Source organism: Gavialis gangeticus, unplaced genomic scaffold (genome assembly GCF_001723915.1).
Source record: "Gavialis gangeticus isolate Ggan-Ray unplaced genomic scaffold, GavGan_comp1, whole genome shotgun sequence".
Classification (NCBI taxonomy): Eukaryota; Metazoa; Chordata; order Crocodylia; family Gavialidae; genus Gavialis; species Gavialis gangeticus.
The window spans coordinates 17794003-17816910 of record NW_017729030.1 but is presented as its reverse complement, the minus strand read 5'-3'; the positions used below and the strand labels follow the sequence as shown (position 1 = coordinate 17816910).

Here is a 22908-nt window from a genome sequence, read left to right as displayed (position 1 = left end):
CAGTTTTGCCCCCTCCCCCACTACAGACAGGATGGGGACAAATTGGAGAAAGTCCAGCAGAGGGCAATGAAAATGGTTCAGGGGCTGGGGCACGTGACTTCTGAGGAGAGGCTGAGGGAACTGGGCTTATTTATTCTAGAGAAAAGAAGACTGAGGGAGGGATTTTATAGCAGCCTTTAACTACCTGAAGGGTGGTTCCAAGGAGGATGCTCCCAGTGGTGACAGGTGACAGGACAAAGAACAATGGTCTCAGCTTGCTGCAAGGGAGGTTTAAGTTGGATATTAGGAAGAAACTTTCACAATATGAGGGCTGTTAAGCACTGGAACATGTTGCCTGGAGAGGTGGTGGAATCTCCATCTTTGGAGGTTTTTCAGGCCCAGCTTGACAATGCCCTGGCCTAAATGATCACATTGGCAGGGTGGGATAGTGTTTTGAGCAGGGGTTGAACTAGATGACCTCCTGAGGCTCCTTCCAACCCTAACTTTCTATGATTCTATGAAATCTATATTTCATTTCTGAAATGTTTTTGAAAGGAAGAAAAAATCAGTAAAAAAAAAAAAAAAAGGAGCCAACCGTGCTGACTCCTGAGGTGAAGAGCTCAACAGCTGTTGGGCACCACGTCCTAGAACAGTGTTACAGACTATTTATGTGTTTGCTGTTGAATATGAAAATAAAATTGAAAGTATTAATTACCTAGTGCAATTTTGGATATTGTGCAAGAAACTGTAAATATAATAATAATCCAAGGTTGTTTACTCCTGCTCTGTGATCCACCTCAGAAGTGCTTGTGGTCTGTACACAGTTTTAGTGGGCAAATATTTATACGTGTTTGGGACCCTTGCCAGCAGTCTCGGCTAAGGATTGAACGCAGACAGAGCTACACTTTTACTCAAGAAGTGGTCAGTTGTAGTCAGGTTTGAGATGTCTTGATACCAAGGTTTGGAAAAACTTGTCCAGCATCTATCTGTCATACCTACTTTGCAGACAGACTTGCCAGCTGTACTCCAATTTGGCACCCATTAAGAGCACTAAGTATGAAAAGAGGGCAAAAAAGCCCCAAGGGTGCACTAGCTAGCTGAAAATGTGTTTTGCTGCCTCTTCCTAGCAGTGGAAAGTTCTGCAACCAAGCACAAATAGACACTTTGTTTTCTTAATGCATTTAAGGTGAATTATGAAACTCAACAGGTGTTTTTTATTCATTATCTCATCTGCAATCACAAAGCATAGCGGTTAATATTATATATTTGTTTGCCGGGGTTATTCAAAAGCCTGACTGAATAGAAGCTTGTATGCACTTCATGGCCACAGAAAAAACTAGAGGCATACTGAGCGCCCTAATTTCTAGTCTGTTGATGTTTTTGACCAGTGGCTCAGTAGGAAGAATTGGCTCTGGTGCTGTTTCCCATTATGGCTGACTGGCATCCATTATGGTCTGAAGTATACATGGGAAAACTGTTTTTACGGTAATGACTACCTGGCAAGTTTTTACAATCCAGAAATATGAAAAAGGTCAGGTTCAGTTGAGGAAGAAAATGTGTTCCTCTTCGTGTCTATAGTAGTTTGTTTATTATAAAAATGTTTCACTTCTTAAGCTATAGTTACTAGTCAAAGAAGAATGAATAAATAAAGACTGCATTTCAAATGTTTCCCCAGGTGCAGTTAGTGGATGCTAAAGAACTCAATTTGAAAAAAATAGTTATATTTATGAGTTCTAAGAACTAATGTTCTGCAGCTTTTATCATCTTTAATGATAGGTGGGTGGAGAACTTGAGTCTATGACTTTGTAATCAGTTAAGTAATATGAAACATGCTAATGAAAAACTCAAAGGGTTGCTTGCTATTATGTGAATAAATGTGCTGCTTTTGAACTCTCATGTAGACTACAAATGCCTATACTGCAACATGTCAGAGTGGCTATAAATTGTCCTCTCTTTCAAATGAACAGGCTTAAGCAGGGGCTTGGTGCTATAGTTGCTCTCTATTAATGACTTCATCTTATGGAAATTATTGGTTCTAATTTTAGAAATAGAATTAAACCATTTTTCAGAGAGCATTGTGGCCAAGAAGACAATCTTCTAAAGTGTACTTATTTGGTGCAGTTAAATTACATATAAACCACATTCCTAGGCTTCCAAGAAAGCAAAGGACTGTGGCAGCAATTTCAGTCATACACAATAGATCCCCAGGCCCTAAGAATTTACATGTAACGATACCCAGAATGCTTTTCTTCATATTATGTATTTATTGAGGAGTTTGTCTTAATCTGATTTTGTTACCATTACATTTCCTCAAAACAGCTGCTTTGCATTTAAAAATCCCCAAAGAAGAATGTGCAGTGTGTTTCTGGCTGCTGTCTTCATCCCCTCAAGCATTTCAGTTGAGAACATTTTAATATTGCTAAAGTACTGACAGTCTTACTTCATTTCATTCCATGGGTTTTTTTCCACAACACTTAATAATTCTCTGTATTTGCTTTTTTGTCTTGAAGTATATGAAAGAGTTTATTGTAATCTCAACATTCAAATCTGGCACAGGCTTTACTGTATCTCCCAGATTGTTGCCCAAAGAAGAGGTCTAGTTTAATTCCACTTGTACTATTGCTTTAGAGCAGGCATCTGCATGGCCCAGAGTCTTTGGATCTGGCCTGTGGGCTGTTGCTTTGGTGGCATTAGAGGGTGGGATGCTCTTTCTGTACCACACTGCGTCATATACCTGAGGGATCTGGTGCAACAGGAGTTCTGCCTTTGTCATGCTACTGTCAGGCAGCACTGGCTTTGGCAGAGAGGGACAATAGCTGTGCCACCATGCAACTGAGCAGCAGGGAGAAGTGGTGGCAGCTGGGTCCTGTTGCCCACCCATCTCTTGCTTGAGCTGTGTCATTCTGGTCCCTCACTGGAAAATGTTGATGACCCCTGCTTTAGAGTATATTTCATAGACAGATATATTATTCTAAGTGATTCAGTGAGACCCATGAGAACACAAGACACATTGGAGTTTTATAACAGGCGAAGGTCATGACCTGAATTATAGTGATTCTATAATAAACAGGAAGGGAAAGAAAATGTTTTCTTTTTCTAGATAATATTCAAAAAGTCTTGGTCAGCTGATGTATCAAGTAGACTACTAACTTGATAAACTACTTCTTTTTCGTGACTAAGGGTCAGATTCAAAAAAAGACTTTGACACCTGAAGTTTGCCAAAGTCCTAATTTATGTCCCTAAATTCAATATATGATCCAGGGAAAAAAAAGAATGTCTCCCAGGAGCCACTTAACCCTTGAGACATCTAAACTCAGTAGGGCTACAAACAGATGGGAGCAGAGTCCTGCTTTCGAACGTCTACTACTTGGATCTGTTTAATGTAATATTGCTATTTAATGTAAAAGGCATGAACAGTTCTGGGAACAGGGACTGTAACCCAAGACAACCCCATCTTAGATGAGTGCTCCAACCAGTAGGCTAGAAACTCCCTATTGGCTATATCTAAGCCACTTCAGAGTCAGTATTTGGGATTTTGTATTGTCCATCTGAGGCTCCTAACACTACCCCTGCTATATGAAGTCTAGCTGCCAAACTCTATGATGATCTTTCTGGTACTACTCTATGGGCATGGCACCTAATTTGTAGGCGCTTGGATGTAAACTTAGGTGTTTTCTTTTTATAGTTATTTCTAATTCCTTTATGGGTGTAGTTAAATGTGTTGTGCAAGGAAGGGGTTTTTTTCCCTATTTTGTCTGGCTAGGAGCTTCTAACCTTTTTTGTGCAGATTTTGGTAGTGATTGTTACCTTTGTCATGTTTTATAACTGAATTTTGCAAAGGACTCTAAAAGGAGGCTATCCCTTAGATCTGCTGCTAAAATGAAGCCTCTTTTAGAGCTGCCCAGTTACTGAGATTACTCACTTGAAACCCAGGTTACTGGTATGCTGGTATCTGCACTAGTTAGGTGTTGTTTCTTCAGATGGGGTTTAACCTCTTGGTTGTGACCTATAAAGTACTAAGTGACATGATGTATGCCTACTTAATCAGCCTCATATTTTGCTACGTAGTACTGCAGAAGTTGCAGTCAGCAAAGATGCTCAAGATGGTGTGCCTTCAACATAGAAAAGAAGCAGCTGCTGGCAATGCGTTCTGCTTGAGTGGTCCTCAGTGTTTTAATTTATAATTTATTCTTGGTTAAAAATAACCAGAATTAGGTACCTTTTGATAGAGTTATGTTGTTTTGTACCAGCTGAGGAGCAGGCCCCTGCAAAAAAATTTCTACAAAACTCAAAACTAGTAAAAACTAGTAAGTGGCATTTTCTTGTTCCTGCATGCTTAAGATATGTTTCCCCCCCTTGTACAGGCTTGTAATATATTTCTTTTGACAATCTTTACATATATGTTTAAAATTATGATTTTAAACCAGTCTGTTTAGTATAAGTTAAAAATGTTAGCCTAATACTGTATCTTTCCCTTGTATACATTTTTTTTCAAATGGGACTTTTCCTGACTTAAACAGGATCTCTTAGGGACTACAGGTTAGTGACTATCTCACATTTCAGTAGAACAACCCATTGATCTGTGTTCCTCAGGAACATACAAGCTGGTATCTTTGAGGCTACTTGTATACTTGAGTTTTCTAAAATTATAGTTTGAAGAATGCCATTCAGCTTTAGCCTTCCAACTCATGTGGCGCTGACAACAACATAGGGCTCAGAGTTGTTTGTGTTTTCTTAGTTTAGTTGGTCAAAGAAAGACTCTGAAACCCTGAAACATCCTGAACTTTAGTAGGGAGCATAGCAGTTTCTCCAGACCTTCCTCAGAAAGATCAGTGTCCTATGACCTCCTTGGTGGGTAACTTGAGCAACTATAAATATATTGTGGCCTCTTATGTTTTCAGATAAAGACCTCAAATGTTCTGAGAGTAGAAGCCGGTAAGAAACAAAAGTGGGTAGCACACAATGACTAGAATATAGTGTTCAGTTGCCATAGCTGTATTTAATTAAAGTGGGGGGATGGATTGTACCACTGTGTCAATGACAAGGTAAAGCTACACCTGCTGCAGTTCTGGACAGTTTATTTCTGTGGGGGTGATAGATGTGTTCTGGGATGGACAAGGGAAGAAAACGTTCAAGGTCTAGAGGGTTTTAAAAATGGTGAGGATACAGGTTTTATGTTCATAGTAGTTAGGGGCTGGAAGGGACCTTATAAGATCATCAGGTCCAGCCCCCCTCCTCTTAGGCACGAAAGAAAAGACTGCTGTGGTCAGATGACCCCAGCAAAGTGTGCATCCAGTTGTCTTTTTGAAGATCTCCAAGGTAAGTGACTATACCACCTCTGCAGGAGTTTGTTCCAGACTCTGGACATGCAAACCATAAAGATGTTTTTCCTTATGTCCAATCTGAAGCAATCCTCTAGCAGTTTATGTCCATTATTCCTTGTCTTCCCCTGGAGTGCCCTGGTGAACAGATGTTCTTCCAGCCCTTGATGTTTGCCTCTTACATACATATAGGCTGCCACCAAGCCCCCCTAAATCTTCTTTCAGGCTGAACAGTCCCATATCTTTCAGCCTCTTCTCGTATGGCCTGTCCTCCAAACCTCTAATCATACATGTGGCCCTCCTTTGGACTCTTCTCCACATCCTTCTTGAAGTGCGGTGCCCAGAACTGAACTCAGTACTCCACCTGCAGCCTCGCCAACGCCGAGTAGAGCGGGAGGATGACATCCTTAGTTTTGCTTGAGATGCATTGGTCGATGCATGCCAGTTTATTGTTTGCTCTGCTGGCTATAGGATCGTATTGTTAGCTTATGTTCATTTTGTGGTTGATCATGATCCCCCAGGTTCTCAAAACATATCTGCAGACCACGATGGTGTTCTGCATAGTGATTTAATAAAATAGTCAAACATTCTTAAATTACACAAGAGTTATTACCATACTGGAAATCTTAACATTTGTATGCATACTTAGGCAGCAGTTTGGGATTGCAGGATACCATTTTATAAGGAAATGTAGGGTGGGACACCTCTGCTAACAATTCTTCCCTCTAAAAAAGTGCTATGGCCTAATCCAAGGCACAGATATATTAAAGTTGTGAGTCTTATATGTCTAAAATATCTAATAAGTTCCTGTGTTTATTGGCCTATCACCACCTCTATATAGAGATTTTTTTTAAATTTCCAAGACAGAAATCATAAGCCATGATCCAAGGCAATGGATTATTAGAACGATTGAAAAAAATCTATAGCACAGCCTTCGGTTTCTCATAATCCACAAGGGTTTCTGTCATACAGTTATTTTCCCAAATTTTATTTATCCTAATGTATGTTTTTTATGGTGGTTTCTTTGAATTGCACCATTTATTACAGAATCTGAACATAGCTCATGCTTCCGTGTCTTGTTTTTCTTAGCTACATGTTACATTAAAGTTATTTACAGCTGCCTGCAGGAAATAAAAGTTTTAAAGAATTTTTTTTCCATTTATAAAACCATGTTGTTCCCATTGATGCTTTCCTCCTAATTGGTCTGTCAGCCTTTCACAAACCATGCTCTTTTTCCAATTATGATGACTTTTTACTGTGATATATGCCAGTAGCTAGTTTACAAATGGAAAGAAATGGAGATTTACTGCAATAAAATAATTTAGAATTTATAAAAGAGCTTTGGATTTAGTCTGGCTCTTCAGCTCTTTATTTGTAGTTTGAGTTTAATTTTTAAGCATGAAAATTTTTATATTAAACTGTGATAAGAAATCACATTTTTCTGCATGTTTGGATTTGATTCTCTCCTTTTCTCACATTATTTTGGGTGTTCATTTTTACTCTTTATCTGTCTATTTTGCTGTTTCTTAAATGAAAAAATATGAAGATGGGAGTGAGGCAGTTTTGCTTTGCTAATCCACACAAACAGGTAATAATAGGAAAGAGGAAAATAAGTATACAAATCTTTTTGACATGTTAGATCTTTTACTATAAGCTTGGAATTAAAATCCAGTTTTTCTCTTCTTCCCAACTTCTTTTCCCCTCCTCCGTGTTAGAATGTATTCATACTTCTATCTACTGATCTACGTGATGTCAAAATGATAAGGATTATATATTTTTTTTATTTGCAGAACTATGGACTTCAATTGAATTTCATTCTTCTGTATATTTTATGTAAAGATTTGGCTCATATGATGGGTTTAATGTTTTATACTATAATCACAAACAGGGGGAAAAAACAAACCTGTTGTGTCATTGGACCTTTGTATATACCAGTATACATATAATAGAATATTGAACTCGGATGCTGTTTACTTGGACTCATCCAGGGCTAGGGACATATATTACACATAAACCAGTTTAAGTAATCAGACACTGGTTTAAACTTGTAACAGAACAGATGTTCAGTGCACATAAACCAGTTTGAAAATGGCTGAAACCAGTTTGAGATAAACCTGATTGAAAGTAGTATCAGACTTAACTGATTTGACTCAAACCAGTTTATGCAATGTCTGTCCCAGATCCCTTGCTGGTTTAAGTTAAATTAGACTCCCCCAGATTCCTGGCATGCTCTGTGGGCTGGGAGGGCTCTCTGCTCCATAGCAGAGCTGGCCCCTCCCCTCTGCTCCCTGGTTGGAGCTCCAGCACAGACTGCAGGCATCTGCCTGGCTTCCCCCTGCTCCTCTGCACTCCCGTCTAAGCAGGAATTCTGCCGTCCCCTCTGCCTTTCACAGACGCACCACACTAGCTAGCAGACCACATATTGGCTATGGTCTGCGCTGTGGCAGATGAGACAAAGGCAGAATCAACAGGTAGCTGGTAATGTCCCTCCGTTGTTTTCTTAATGGGGTGATAAACACTGTTATCAGTTCCCTGCTGGGCTGGTCAGAATGGGGGGGTGGGGGGATGGTCCCTAATCAAAGCATCGTGCTGGGGCCTAAGTACTGTGGAAGGGAGGGGAGGGCTGCTCTAGCACCCCCAGCTGCTAGTTTGAGCCACTGCAGGCATGAGCCTGAATTTTTTCAGTCCAGAGGAGATGTCTGTACAGTTACAAACTGACTTAGCGTAACCAAGTTAGACTAACCTACAGAGATTGAATCAATTCAGGCTCAGGCTTTTTGAATGTCTGTCCCTAGCCCAGAGGACCAGGATTAAAATTCAAATGAATGGGATTATAATTAAGAAATTACAAAATACAAATGTAGGTCATTATATATAGTCCCTAATAAAGATTCAGCTCTGACACTTAGTAGTTTTAAAATAACATAGTCCATAAAAAAAGCAAAATATGTATGCATGCATGCATCAGACCTGCATACTTGCATTATATAAAGGTGCATCTATTAGAAGACATTCTCACGCATAATTTATTTCTATTATTACCCAGTCCTGAGTGGCGAATACATAAAACCCTGCCTTAGACTTAGTGAAAGTTTTGAGGCACAAAGGAAAGTAGTCATTTGTCCTTAGTATATCATATATGCAATAATCAATAGTGTTGACTACTTGCACGCCTCTCTTTTCCACTGGATACTTTAATTGGCAAGCTTCATAAAATAGTGGGTTTTTTGCAATAAATATGATTGTGTCTAAGGAATGGTATTGAATCATGAGGAAAAGATGCCTTTTTCAGGAAAGAGCTAATTAAAGAAGCACAGCCAGCAATGTGAAGCTCAGCAGGTTAGGAGAATTAAATACTTCAAATTTGTCACTGGTTTTGTTCTACTAGCCAGTTACAGTTCCTATGATTATTTTATCTATTAATCTGTTTCACTGAGTGTACATGTACAGCTTGTAATTTTTAAAAAGAAAATGCATCCTAGGCTGTATTAGGCTCTTAATAACATAATACCACCTTGCAGGACTTTCATATATAACCTTAAGTTTCATATATTTGTAAATCTCTACTTAATATAGTTAGGTTCAGTTCATAGAGTTTGAGTTTCACCATCTGGTTACATATTCCATATTATGAAACTGCAGTAGTCTTTATTCTGTTTTCTAATTTGGCCAACTCTCCCTGCTTTTATGAACACATATATAATTGTGTTCTATACTAGATGCTGTTAGCCACTTGGAGTCGGAGGTTTTAGCTGAGTTATTTAACTTTTCAGTACCCATTTGGATACCGTGGAGTATGCGTAGCATTTTGATTTCAGGCTATGTAGTGCATTATATAGTGTCCTACATTTGGAAAAATACATTCACCAAATGTATTTGAGTTTTATTCTCTGTTAAAATTACCAATAAAATTTGAATAAAAATAATCATTATATTCATACATTAGAAAAAAATACTTCACGTTAATCTTAAAATGTCATTCAGCTATATAAGAGGCTGTGTAAAAAGATTTACACACTCTGCTTGTATTCAGAATAAAAAAATACAAATATAAGTTCCAGCAGGGGCTGCACAGAGAGAATAAGGGTGCACTGGAGAATATAAGCACTGGAAAAAGATTTTCAGTATCTTACAGGTTCGGGCTTTGAGTACATCATCCTATGAGTGCTTCATTTTGTCTTGGCCGCGGATCTTTTAAAGGGGAACAGTGGAGTTGTTAGTTTACGCCAGCTAAGATCTGCCCCAAGATACTTAAGTTTTGTCTGAGGGTAATAGAAGTACAGTGGATTCCTCTTATTGGAATCACTTTGAGAAACAGTGATTTGATTCTGTCAACTGGCTGATTCTATTAAAAGGACACCAGTTTTTTTCTCCGCACAGCTCTGCTGTTCCCTGCAGCACCAGGTCGCACCCGCTGGGCTGTGGAGTCCCTGGAGCAGCCTGGACCCCTGGCCCAGCCTGCCTCCACTCCAACAGATCAGTGGGGTACAAGTCCCTCCTGCCCCCTGGGGCTGCATGCAGTGGCAAGGAGCCAGACCCGCCCCCCAGATGAGCCTCTCTCAGCCCCATCCTGCTCCCTGCGGGGGTCCTGCAGCTGCTCATTGCAGCCACAAGCCCCACGCACTTCCCAGCTAGGCAACAGCCCATGCGGGACAGGGAAGCTCACATGCTGCAGTAGCCACACCACCCACTAGCCCGGTGAGCTTCCCAACTCCACAGAGGGGTGCCACTGCCCTTATCCCACCCCAGCCCTGCTCCTGGGAATTTGAAATTGATTAACTTATTTCCATTGTCCTAGCTGGGAAAAAGGAAAGAAAACAAAATAAATGGTCCTAAGTTAACTTATTTATTTTTAATTTATTTATTTTACTAACTTTAAGTAGTAATAATAATGGCGAAGGATCCTGAGTGTTTTTAGTGAATTTTAATCTGTGTATTTTCTGAATGGTATCTGACATGGTTTTAGAACCTTAATGGGGTACTTTCCTAAATGGAGTTGTTTAGTTTCAGTTGCTAAATTATTTATTCCTAAATTTGCCCAGTATTTTAGTATTGTGAAGTATAACTTTAGCATATATTATGACGTAAGCTTTTATTTGAGGATAAATGCATAGTGTTTTAATCTTGGCATTTTCCAAACCAATATAATGCTCTTTGACAAAAGGAAAGCAGTATTTAAATCTGTTTGCCCATATTGTTAATCAGTTACTAAGTGGTTGTCTTGTTTATGGACTTTGATGATTACACTTAAAATCCACATTTTTATTATTTATTTAAAACAAAAAATAACTGTAAAGAAAGCAGGCTTGGAAATGTTACTAAACTTTTATTTGTCTTGGGTATTTTAAAAAATGACCTTGGAAGTACCATTATTGTGTGTGTTTGTAAAATGAGAATTTACATGTATAGAGGTATGAATAATATGGCTTTTATTACTTAATTAGGGATATTTAAATTCTTTTAAAATGCATAATCAACACTGCTAGAAGAGGCAAAACATTTTCTCATAACATCTCTTAAAAGGAAAATATACATATAAGAGGAAATGAAGAGTTCTCTCAGAGATCAAATATGAATCTGCTTGACTATATTCTGTACCAGGAGTTCCCAGACTTTGTTATTCATACCCCTGGTGTTACACAGGTTATCTCTGGGGGGTACGTGGGAGAAATTGTGTAATAGCAGATTTAACTTTCATTATTATAATATTTGGCATTTAAAGCATTAAAATATGCTGGTACGGATACGCAGGCAGCTAGTAAATCAGGAAGGAAGTATGCAATAAGAAAATGTTTGGGAACCTCTGTTCTATACCATTAAGATTAATATTCTGGCCTAATTATTTAAAATAGTGTGTTGATGAATAGAACTATTTTCCTGCATAGTTTAGTATATGCTCAATTACATCTGCAATGTTTTTTTGTAAGTGTTGGTGTATAAAGGGCCTGAAATCTTGTAGTAATACATTTTTTTATCTTTATTGACCAAAAAAACCTTTGCTACAGCATCACTTTTTCTTCCCCCTTTCTTTTAATGTTTTTCTGTTATACCAATAAATGGGCACCTAAGCTTATACCTGGTTGCTGCCAGGTTCTGAGGCCCTGCTGTTAATTGCTGAGGTTTGGTGTGCTCACAACTTTTAAGCTCATCTTCATTCAGTTGCTTTTACATTTGGTTCCAAATTTGTTCTTTATTAATATGCTCACATTTAAATAGCTTTTCTTCTGATTGTTTAGGATTTCTTCTCTCTGCTGCTGGCACCCATGCACCATTGTTCAGGGTTCCTTGATGATTCCTTAATTATTATCATTACTGAACAGGATATCTGTTTCCATTCTTACCCTGACAATCTCAGGTCTTCTGATTATATTATCACTTGGTTCACGGTATAGAATTGTCATTCAGACTTTCCCTAAAGATTTTGTCTGCAAGGAATCAGTTTATGGGAACCCAGGTCTTATATTCCTGTTTTATGGTATAGCTGTTACCTTGGGAAATTGCCAGGCAGTTCCTGTTTGATATCTAACATCTTGCTGCCTTTGTAATAAGGGTTCAGCGTTCTTACTGTACCATTTCTTCTACTGAGGTTTTTTAAATAGATGGCTCTTTTGTAATGACTGCAGATTTACTTATCTTTAGTGCCAAAAACTTATTAGGTGTTGACACTAGGATTTTTCCCCTGTATCTATATGTCTCTGTATTCCATGCTACCCATATGAGCAATGTAAATTATGCTTGACGTTCTAACATAGTATTATGGCATCCCCATGTGTAGAATCCCATCAAATTCAGTAATCTGAGTTTAAACTTTAAAACAAACCGTACTACAGCAAAAGCTATTCAGAGTTTTTATGTTTATCTCGTAATAAAGCATTGTATGAGGTGTGCTGCAAGATTAGAACAGTACTAAGCATGAACTCGGCAGGACCTTTACAATTAAGTTCTTTACAATTGCACTGACCTTTCTGCTAGCATATTTAATTGTGAATAGTAAGTCCTTTACAAAATGTGCTTTAATAGACTGATCAGAAAGAATTGTTCAAATAAACTATTCATGAAGACAAACGGATTATCTCCTGTTAACTTGCCCAGAATCCCCTTGAAAGCAAAGTGTAATTTACAAATGTTCACTTTGATATTTCTATTTGATGTGTCAGGTGACAGCTCAGTTTTCAAAACTGGGTGTCTAGTTCAATCCAAATGGATCTTTGACAGCTTTGGGTCCCCTGTGTCATGAGCAGTCCTCTGGAAATCTGTTTTTCATATTTACAGCTTGGTGCCTTATCACCAGGGATCCTGATTTTTCTCTGTTTAAAAATTCAAAATACTCTGTTCTAAGAGAAAATTCCCAAATTCTTAGATTCAAAAACCCAAAGCCCACATTTTTCCATGATTAAAATAAAATACCGCTATATATATATTTATATATAGGTACCCTTTTAACACACTGTTTTATTGATATATTTACATTTTAAAGCAATTTGAAAGCATAACAATGTCTCTATCATTATAATAAAATTAATTCTAAATATGTATATGTTTTGATTTGGGTTTTTTTTATCATGGAAAATTAGAGATCCTCCTGCCCCCTGTGCTCACCAGGACATGGGTCCAGTTGTGGCTGTTCCCCACCACAGCTTTGTGGTGCCGAGCAACCCTGATATGCCAGTACCCTGTCCCTGCTTCTGCCCCTCATTCCTAAACTACAGCCCCTTCCCCTGAGCCCTGTCGGTGCCCCTTACTCCCAACCCATTTCGCCCCCCAGCCATGCTGATGCCCTTTACTCCTGACCTGTGGCCCCTGGCCCTACTGATGCCCCTCACTCCCAACACATAGCCACCTGGCCTTGTAGGTGCCCCTTGCTCCTGACCCACAGACGCCTGGCCCTGCCAGTGCCCCTCACTCCCAACCCACTGCCTCCCCCAGCCCTGCTGGACGGGGTCCCCATCTGACCCCATCCTGCCCTGGCCAGAGCATGGTGACTCCAGTGTCTCCTGAGTTGTGTGGGTGGTGGCAGAGTGAGTCAGGCCCCAGTGTGGGGTGAAAGGAGGATAAGGGGAGGCATGTGGCACCCCCTGTCCCAGGCTGTGGTTCCTGCACTGTGCCAGGCAGCTTGGCCACAGCCCCCCCTCAAAACTTCTCCTGGTCATCCCATCCCTGTGAGCATGGGCACTGGCCCAGTGCTGCTAACCTGGCCATACAGCTCCCCACCACCCCCAAAGGGCCCCTCAGTTTTCTCCTTAAAAGAGGAAAATCTGCATTTTTCTCCTTTAAATGAGAAAATCCATGTTTTTCCACAGGAAACAGAAAACCCATATTCCTTATCACTGATGGTACTGTTTGTGTCTGGACAGAAAAGGGCATTTTGTGCCACCCGTATGGGCAATGTAAATTATGCTTAACATTCTAATGTGGTAGTATGGCACTAGCCCTATGTGTAGGATCCTATCAGGTTCAGTAATCTGAGTTTTTAAAAAACTTTTTATAAATTACTGAAATAAAAGCTGTTAAGAAGCTTTATGTTTATCCTCATAGGTTTTGTCCAAATCATTCCATTTATATCAGTGCTAAAGAACTGACCCATAGTTCTGTTTTTTCATTCATGTTATCCCTTTTTGATTATTTGTGCAGTTGTAGATATAACAGTATACCTGATCAGTGATAACATAAGGCTTCTGTAACTTGCAAAGTTAATGTTAGCCACTATATAAGTAACTTTTTAGCAGTAAGCTGCTTCCTATGTTATGGGAAATGTTGCACATAGGATTGATTTTTATATAGGCATGCATGCATGTACACATTCCCACAACTTCTAAATTTAATATCTTATCTTGGGCAATGTGTTTTAACAGGTATGAAGAGCTGAAGCTGTGTAGCTCACATTATTTCTTAAGGAATATATACAGCTAAATTCACATGCATCCGTTCAGAAATTAGCCTTCAATTAGCTTTAAGGGTTTCTGACTAAGTGTTCTGGACCTCTTTTGCATTGCGCTGTAATGAAGGTATCTGCTGGTAATTTTTGTTTTGATTTGAACTCTGTTCCTCATTTCTATTGACCATCCTGTATCCACCTTCCACTCCATTCTTCAGTATGATTCAGGATCTCTTTTTAAAAGCTAGATCCTGTTAGGGCTTGAATTACTTATTCTCTTCTATACCTATTGAAAATTGAGTAGAGACATTTCCTGTAATGAATAAATTGCATGAAATATTAATCTGCTTGTCCACAAGTAATTGCAGAACTTCTGAGACCTCTCCTGAGAAGGTACAAAAGACCAGTGTCAGAATGGCCTGGTGTAAGCAGCCTTGATGGGCCTGCAACCCAATTTTTTTCACAGGTCTGTTGATTTTTGTGCCTTAACTCTAAATTTAACTCTAAACTAGCTGTGCACCAACTCTGAACATTAATAAAATGATGGCCAGGTGCATTACATAACAAAAAGTGAACTGAACTGCCTTTGTCCTGGCATTGAAAATGTTTGTTCATATGTTAGGTCCCAATTTTGTGCAATGCGGAGGAGGAGCTGCGTAGACCATTATATAATAGCTATATATCTGGACTTGTAAAGCTGCAGTCAAATATCACCCATCCTGGGGCTCTTAATCTAATGCTATTTCCACGATCTCATCTACTGGTGAAACACCAACCGATTTAATTGCACTTGAGTTTTCTCTCTCAAAAATAATCTTTCTCAAATCTTAAATCTTTCTCTGTTACAGCATCACTTATACTTCCCTTACAACACTAAATAATCTGGCTAAAGTACCAGAAGCAGCCTAACTGCAGTAGTGCAGAGGTCCATGATGTCTAATTTAGCTTGCTGTGGGAATTACCCTTCATAAATTAGACCATGAAGAACTCTGTGCTACTATAGTTAGAAAGTTTCCAGTATATAAACTACTGCTAAATTTAGTGTTAGTTTGCATATTTCTACACTGCTCTGTAGTGTGCAACAGAAAACCCTTTCAGGATGGCCCTGTTTCAAATAAATGGCAGGCTTGGGCCGCTGGAGAGAGTCAAATTGTTGAAGTTGGTGGGTGGTGGTTAAAGGACATGCTGGGTTTTCTCCCAGCTTACAAGAAGACTGAATGAAGATACAGGTATACCAAAGGTTCATGGTTGTCTGCTAAGAATAGTAGCATAACTGAGCTGTGGGAGCAGGGCATTAGCCCCGGGGTATTGCTTGGTTGGTGCAGGGACAAGGGCGGAAAAATAACAACTGTCTTCTGCTGGCTGGCCACACCACTACAGTTGGGAGCCAAAACTGCCCAGGGCACTAAGCTACGCTGTTATACCCCTGGCTAAATACCATTGTTGTTTCTGCTTAAATAGACATTTCACTGGTTCGGCAGCTGAAGATGGGTATGTGGAAAGTCCTGGTTCATGTTCCAGTTTTCCTTTAAGTCTCCCCTAGGTCTGGGACAGAAGTTTCATAAACCGGTTGGACCCAAATCAGTGAAGTCTGATACTACACTCAACCAGGTTTACCTTAAACCAGTTTCAACCAGTTTGAAACTGGTTTATGTGCATTGAGCTGCTTTTCTGTTACAAGTTTAAACCAGTTTCTGATTACTTAAACTGGTTTATGTGCAACTTCTGTCCCTAGCCCACAAGTCTACCTCCGTTGTATTTTTAGTACATCAGGTGCTATATTTCTCTACAGCCACACCTACCACTCCACATGCATTTGCCTTCATTAAAATGAAAACGTTTCTGCATCTATGTGATTGCAGAGTGCTGGCTGGTAATTAGTAGTAATGATGTTGAAGAGCAAGACTGGGTGTAAAAGGATAATATGAAGACATTGTTTGAGCATTGATAAATATGAATAGCATAGGGTGCAATTCTATACAGAAAACCCGTCAATGGTTGCTTTATATGCAGGGTGTGCACTATATTTTTTCCTGATCATTTATTTAGTAAATAGGTACCATAGGGCAAAAGAGAAGAGAGGATGAAGGGGACATAACCTCAGGATGCATAAGCTGTTACCACTTGCCAGACAGAGAACACCAAACAACTTGAAACTAGTTTAAATCAATAAATACTTCTATGTTGTTTCTGTTGTATTTGATTGTGCAGGAGTGGTTTTACCTTTTTGTCACATACGATCAGTCAATGGGATGTTAAGACCAATTATATTTCCCACGTTATTATTTCCTCATACAGTATCCTTCTTACTTTATATTTACCTGATTTGTATCTGTATAGTCCCATGACTATCTGCAGTTACTCGTGAAATCAAGCTATGTTGGGGCTGGTGCTAAACTGGAGATTGCACTGGAGGAAGAGGCTGTGATCTTGTAGATATGTTGAGGGTAACACTGGTGGTGCTTGAAAAAAAAATCTATGCTTTAACATAGTAGCAACATTTTTCCCTTTAGCACCATCATGCTACTTGTGAGTTGCTGCATTTATGCTAACTAGTGTTTGAGAGAATATTGCTGCTTCTGCTGTGTTTCTGATTTTGCTGCTGCCAAAAAAGGTTTATAATTTAATTTTTGGACACCAGTTTGTGTTTAAACATTTGCTCATACGTCATGTAATCTTGTGACTACACAGCTTTAAAGCATCTGTGCTTGACATCATTACACTACCAAAAAAAATGTACAGGCAAATAGAGGGAAGGGATTCTGACTGAGGAACTAGTTCACATCAATTAAAGGAAGAAAATGGAAGGTAGCACCTCCTGTTCTCTCTTTAGAACTTTTCCTGTATCTGAGGCTAAGTACAAAATCACAAATTCTGCCACAAAATTTGATTTAATATGTTTCTCCAGCCACCTGAATTGAATAACTTTTTATGAATAGCAGAGAATTTCCCAGAATAGGGTTCCTAAATAGTGTCTGCATAAATATTATTATTATTATTAATTTATATTAGTCACAGAAAGATCTCAATAAGGATCAGGACCTTTCAGTCTTGCTGTAACCAGACATAACACTTCACCCACATGCCTTACCTTACTATCTAAACCAGGGGTTCTCAACCTTTCTTCCTGAATGAGCACTGTGATGATTTAACCTTTTTCATGGAGCATTAAAAGAAAATAAAATAAATATAATCGTCCTCAGCAATGATGCCTTTCACTATGATTCTTGATGTGATTCCGAGTACTTTTGAGCACTGTTCTTGGACCTGTTGGAGAGCACTTTATAAAATCACGAGAACACTACAGTGCTCATGAGCACCTGGTTGAGAGTGCCTGATCTAACTAGACAACAGAAAGATCAGCGGGGAACATGGAATATCTTATTCAGAACTTGAATCAAGACCTCAGTCCTTATCATCATCATCATCATCATCATCCATATATACTAAATGTGTATACTCTGTAGCCGGTTGGTTGGGATACTCACCTAGATTGTAGTAACTGTTCCTAGATCAGCTTATGAATTTTATGCAATGGCTTTTAAAAGATGTGGGTCTGAAGTTGCTCAGGCTGAACAGAAAATTCTAACTGGGTCTCACATCCTAGGCAAGTGCTTTTTATGTAAAGGCCAGTCCTGTTAATGTGTGTTTAAGCATGCTCTAAGGAGGCCTACTGTATCGAGCCCCTACATATAAATCTACACATCTTGCCAAAGTTAGGTATTTAACAGTTTTTTAATCTGGCCCAAACACACTCCATGGCAAACCTAGGATCAACTGAACTATGATTTATTGGTTCTCCCCTGGGCAATGTCAGTACACTGTAAATTTAAAAAAAGAAAAGTTATGAAAAGGAGTAGACATAATAAATATGTAGTATCTGTGTTGCAAAATAAATATATCTTGCTTTAAATCACTGATATGAACTCTCCCTTGTAGCTTAAAAAAAGTAAGCATTTTTTCTGGGAATTAGAAGTAAAAAAAATTTTCTAGCTACTCAGGACTCAAAAGAGACTCACTTTTACTTCTTCAAAAATGGTCACAACATTTTAATCAAAATATTATCAAATATTTATTGGGTTTTTTTCTTGGTAAACATTTAAACTATTTCAGTGACTTTCTTTTAGAAAAGAGACAAGGATTTTTGTGAGTGATATCTTTTATTACACCAACTGAATGTTTAGAGGAGAGTTAAACAAGGTTTCAAATACAGTGAATTCTTCAGGTCATTTTATTTTTTAAAAAATTTAATTGAAAAAATAAAGGACTTTTTTTAATTAAAAAAAAATTTAAAAACAGCAGGAGTTTTCAAAAACTTCCTATGTTTAATTCTAAGATACTTTTTCCACAAACAAACAATAAGTTGTGTTTCTCTCTCTCTTTCTCCCTTCCTTTGTGCTTTGTAATTTTGTTTCTAATTTCTTTCTCCTTCTTATACTCTGCTTTCTGTACATCTTTTCACATCATTTGATGAAGTGAACTTCTGTGCACTTAATTTTGTGTTTTACATATATACCTTATTTAGTTAGTCTATATGCATATCTACCCTGATTTCTTAGAAATACTAGTCAGCTCTGGTACCTACATAGACAATATCTTTGATCTGATTATGTTCCAATTTTTAGATTATACAGTGACCAGATATGGATTTTAATTGGCTTTTGATCAATGCATATCAAACAAGATGAAAGATGATCTGGTGGCCCTTGTTTTGGACTGGGACATGGGAGATCTTTTACAATTCCTGCTTCTGTCACGCAGTTCCCATATAAGAGTTGTTAAATCTTGCTGTGCCTATATTTCCTTTTTATAACATGCTACAAAATACTTTGTCGTTGTATAATTTCTATTGTTATATATTTGTGCATTGCCTAAGGTGATGTATTAGCTATAGCTGTATCTATCACTCTAGTACAATTAATAAATAAAAATTAAACCTCATGAGAATGACCTGTTTTATCTGTTATATAAAATTAATTCTACAGTATTATACGGTGCTAACCAAAACAGGAAAGTTAGCAGTATTGCAGATTTTAATATTGGAGGTAAATAATACTAAAAAGAAAAGGACACTTCCTGGTAGTATGAAGCCAGGTATGAAAATTAGTCTTATATTCAGAATTTGCATAAGGGCACAGATGGCAAACAAGGCAAGTATCAAACCCAAGCATAAAATCTTAGCTGAAAGCTAAATGCAAATCGGATTTCACAGAAATGGGGAAGCAAATAAATGAACTTCAGGTACATCTGGTAGAAGTATATATGTCATCCTCCAGTTAAGTGGAAAAGCATGTGGTTATTGCGGGGATATGGCTGCTCGTTATTTAGTTACCAGAGCTTCTTGCCACAGAGCAGTGGTGTTAGAACACCATGGTGTGTTTTAGTGTTGGTATTTCTTTGGAATGCTACCACTTGAGTACTGATGGTCCTTATATATTTGGTATTAAGGAGGTAGTTAATTTTCTAGATTAGAATAGCTCTAGAGATTCCTGCTATTTTTGTTCTGATTAATGCTATAATCATAGTTTATTTGATAATTATAAGTTGTGGTGTGATTACTTTCCATTCATCCACTGAAAAGGCAGCTTGATTTTCTAACATCATCATACCTTGATCTGTTTGTCAAAGGAAGGGGTTGGTATAGTAATTTAATTCAGAGTGGCCTGTGATTTGAATATAAAATAATAGTGACTCTAAATAGAAGAAAGAGGATACATTTTTAAACATAATCTTACATATTGTGTCATTTGATTTTTTCCACTTGCAGTGACATGTAGGATAGTGTGTTTTCCTGCTGAAAGTTATAACTCTGTTTTCCTTTCTTGCAGATCACCAAAAGTTGGAAAGGGAAGCCAGAATTTGTCGCCTTTTGAAACACCCTAATATTGGTAAGAATATTTAATATAGCTTTATAAAGTGGGTGCCAGAGTAGAAATAAAAAAATATATATTGAAAAACTTCATAGTAATAGAAAGTTGGAAGAAGTCAAACAGAAATATCTTCTGACATGAATGGTTTTAATACAAAGAACCTCTCTTGAAAGGGTATTCCCTTGACGTGGGGTATTTCAGCTGGCTATCTAGCACAACACAATCTGATATCACCCCTTGAGCTGTTAGTGCTATTACTGGCAGTAGTACCATCAGCCTAGGTGTTTGGGAGTTTTGGGGCTTGTGGATGAGTCATTATTAATAATTTCTTGTCAGTTGTGAGAGGATTTAATCCAACAGAAAAGGCTGAAAATGATTGTGCCATTCACAGCAGTGCTAGTGAATACTGCCTGTTCTTATTGAACATTTACTTGTTTAACCTAGTTGCCATTCTGTGTTGTGACTTGCAGCACTTTGCTGAAAAAGCATGTAGAAACATTAGGCCCTTCCTTCCTCTGCAACTGTCCCTTCATTCCAGCATTCAAATGATAGATTTGGCTAGGTCCTGCTTTGGGTTGCTTATTTTCTTGAGAGTGCAAAGCAGCAAAAACAGATGATGATTTTCTGAAGCAGTAGGGAAATGATCTTAGAATCTGCAGACAGTGTTAGTCAATGTGTTTATAAAAATCTACTACCTCCCAGCCTTTTGTAGTAAGTGAAGGGAATTGGTTTCTTTCTCCTTTCCCTTCCATTCCCCCTCCAAGTTGCAAGCACTTTCATATATTTAAAAGTTTTGATCATTCAAACTAGTATCCTGGCTGACTTTACTACATAAACATATATATTTGATACTCAGAGAAGGAGAAGACTAGACAATGTATTTGCTGGGCCTAGTCTTTAGTCTCTGCCTCTTTGGTTTTATCTCACATAATTGGATCTTTATGCCATCTTTGTTACCTCATTAGATCAATTTGATTGTGTAATGCCCAGTAGACCAACTCCCATTTGATTAATTAATCTTTAATCATCATGAGAAACAGCAAATAAGCAGGGAAATAACACCACTCAGAAAACTGAAAGCTCAAAACAAAGCTCGGAATCTCTCAGTTGTCTCCCTCACAATATTTCAGAAACATTGTGATTTCACCTGAGTTGGAAATCCAGGAAGAGTAATATTATCTTCTATATTTCCCTCCCTTTCTGTCCCACCCCAAAATCAGGAAGTGCAAATTGATGGAAGGAGATGAGGAAAAACCATTTGACTCGAACATTTTTTAATCTTTATGAAGGTTTGGTTAGGAAAAGAGCATAGATTCTTACTGTTCCCAAGTCGGTTTATCTGTTCATAGCTATAATTAAAGAATTGTTGGAGCATATTTGTTTGCTCAGACCAAAGAAGATTAAGGACAAAAAAATTTTAAATGTTCATTGCTATGAAATGAAAGAGTTGAAATACATAAAACCTGTCCAAATAAAGGTATTATAAATGGATTACATGTAGTTAATTTCCTTTTGTTCCACTGAATAATTTGAAGTAATATTGTTATTGTATAGAGTCCAGCTGTTCCAGTGGAGCTGTTAAAAACTAATAAACATATGGCTTGAAAATACAAAGGAGAAACACTATAGATCTTGAGAGAGATTCTTGGTGTTACATAAGCTAGCACCAAGGAAATGCCATGCTGTGCTGCCTACTCTAATGTGGGGAGTTCAGTAAATGAATCACACAATAGAGTTTTCTTTTCCTTCTAATTGGCAGTTCAGTTTCAGAAAGAATATCAGGTTTCAGGATTTTGTGAAAGGCTGTTTGTTCTCACATTACAGAATCTCTGTGAACACTATCGTGTCACTGAAATTTATTTACTAGGCTTTCCAGTGACAGCATATCCTGTTGAGCAGAAGTTTGCACTTGCTGAAGAGTTGCTTTTGTTTGTAGACTGACTCAAATCTCAACTAAGTATTCAAGTACTGTACTACATTTACAAAAGTTAGTCTGAAGGTTCACTTTGGTGTCTGGTCTCTGTCTTGGAAAGAGAATACTCTGGTAGCTTCAAACTGGGAAAAGAATAGTAATTTTACAAATTCAGTTTTCAAAAGTGGTAGCATAAATTTAGATGGTTAAGTACATATTTAGACATCTGTACTAGATGATTGCACACTTAATTGCTTGCATAGGCTGAGGTACACATCCTACTCCCACTATAAGCAGGACCCAACCTTCTCCCCTTAAGTGCTCCTTTGGTCACTAGGGCCAGGTACAGACGTTCACAAAGCCTGAGGCAGAATCAATCTAAGATATGTGGTTTTCTGTAAGTGGCGTAGCTTAGGTTGGTAGCAAACAAAACACACATTTGCCCTTTGGTGGGAGGGAGGGAAGTAACAGGACATAAATTTTAGACTGGGTTCTGCCTTTGTTAAACTGGCCTGTGATGATCTTCTGTTCTGTTACAAGTATATGTCAGTTTTGTGCGCCAAACTTCTGTCCTGTCATTGTCACAGTTTCCAATCACTTATGCAGGTGAAAATGTAACATCTGTACTTGGCCTAAGGAGTCTGGCTAGGGTGGGGTTTGGTCAATATAAGCTTGGACTGGGTGTGTTGAGCCCTGCTGTGGGAGGGCAGTAGTAGAAGATTTAGGTTCCCTATTACTACGGACTGTAAGTGATACTTGAGTGCCTAAAACTTCCTTAAGTGCTTTTGAAAGTCTTGTAAAAACTGAAGAGACTTCATATTCATTTATACAAGATGGTTGTCAACATTGGGGGGCGGGGGGAAGGGGACAGGGGTAGGGTGTCTTTTGACTTGAGATAATATTTCTAAAAGATCTCAGTATTGTGCGAATTCTGTTCCTATTGAACTAAAA

The 22908-nt window shown here is 38.3% G+C and overlaps 1 protein-coding gene across 12 annotated transcripts in view; it reads left to right on the top strand.

Moving 5' to 3' along the window:
- The window catches only part of CAMK2D (calcium/calmodulin dependent protein kinase II delta), a 321314-nt gene that overhangs the window by 99017 nt on the left and 199389 nt on the right, over positions 1–22908 (top strand). For all 12 annotated transcript variants that reach the window (XM_019522011.1, XM_019522006.1, XM_019522004.1 and 9 more), the window contains exon 3: positions 20004–20063. In XM_019522011.1, coding sequence (XP_019377556.1) covers positions 20004–20063 — 60 coding nt within the window. The remainder of the gene's footprint in view (positions 1–20003; positions 20064–22908) is intronic.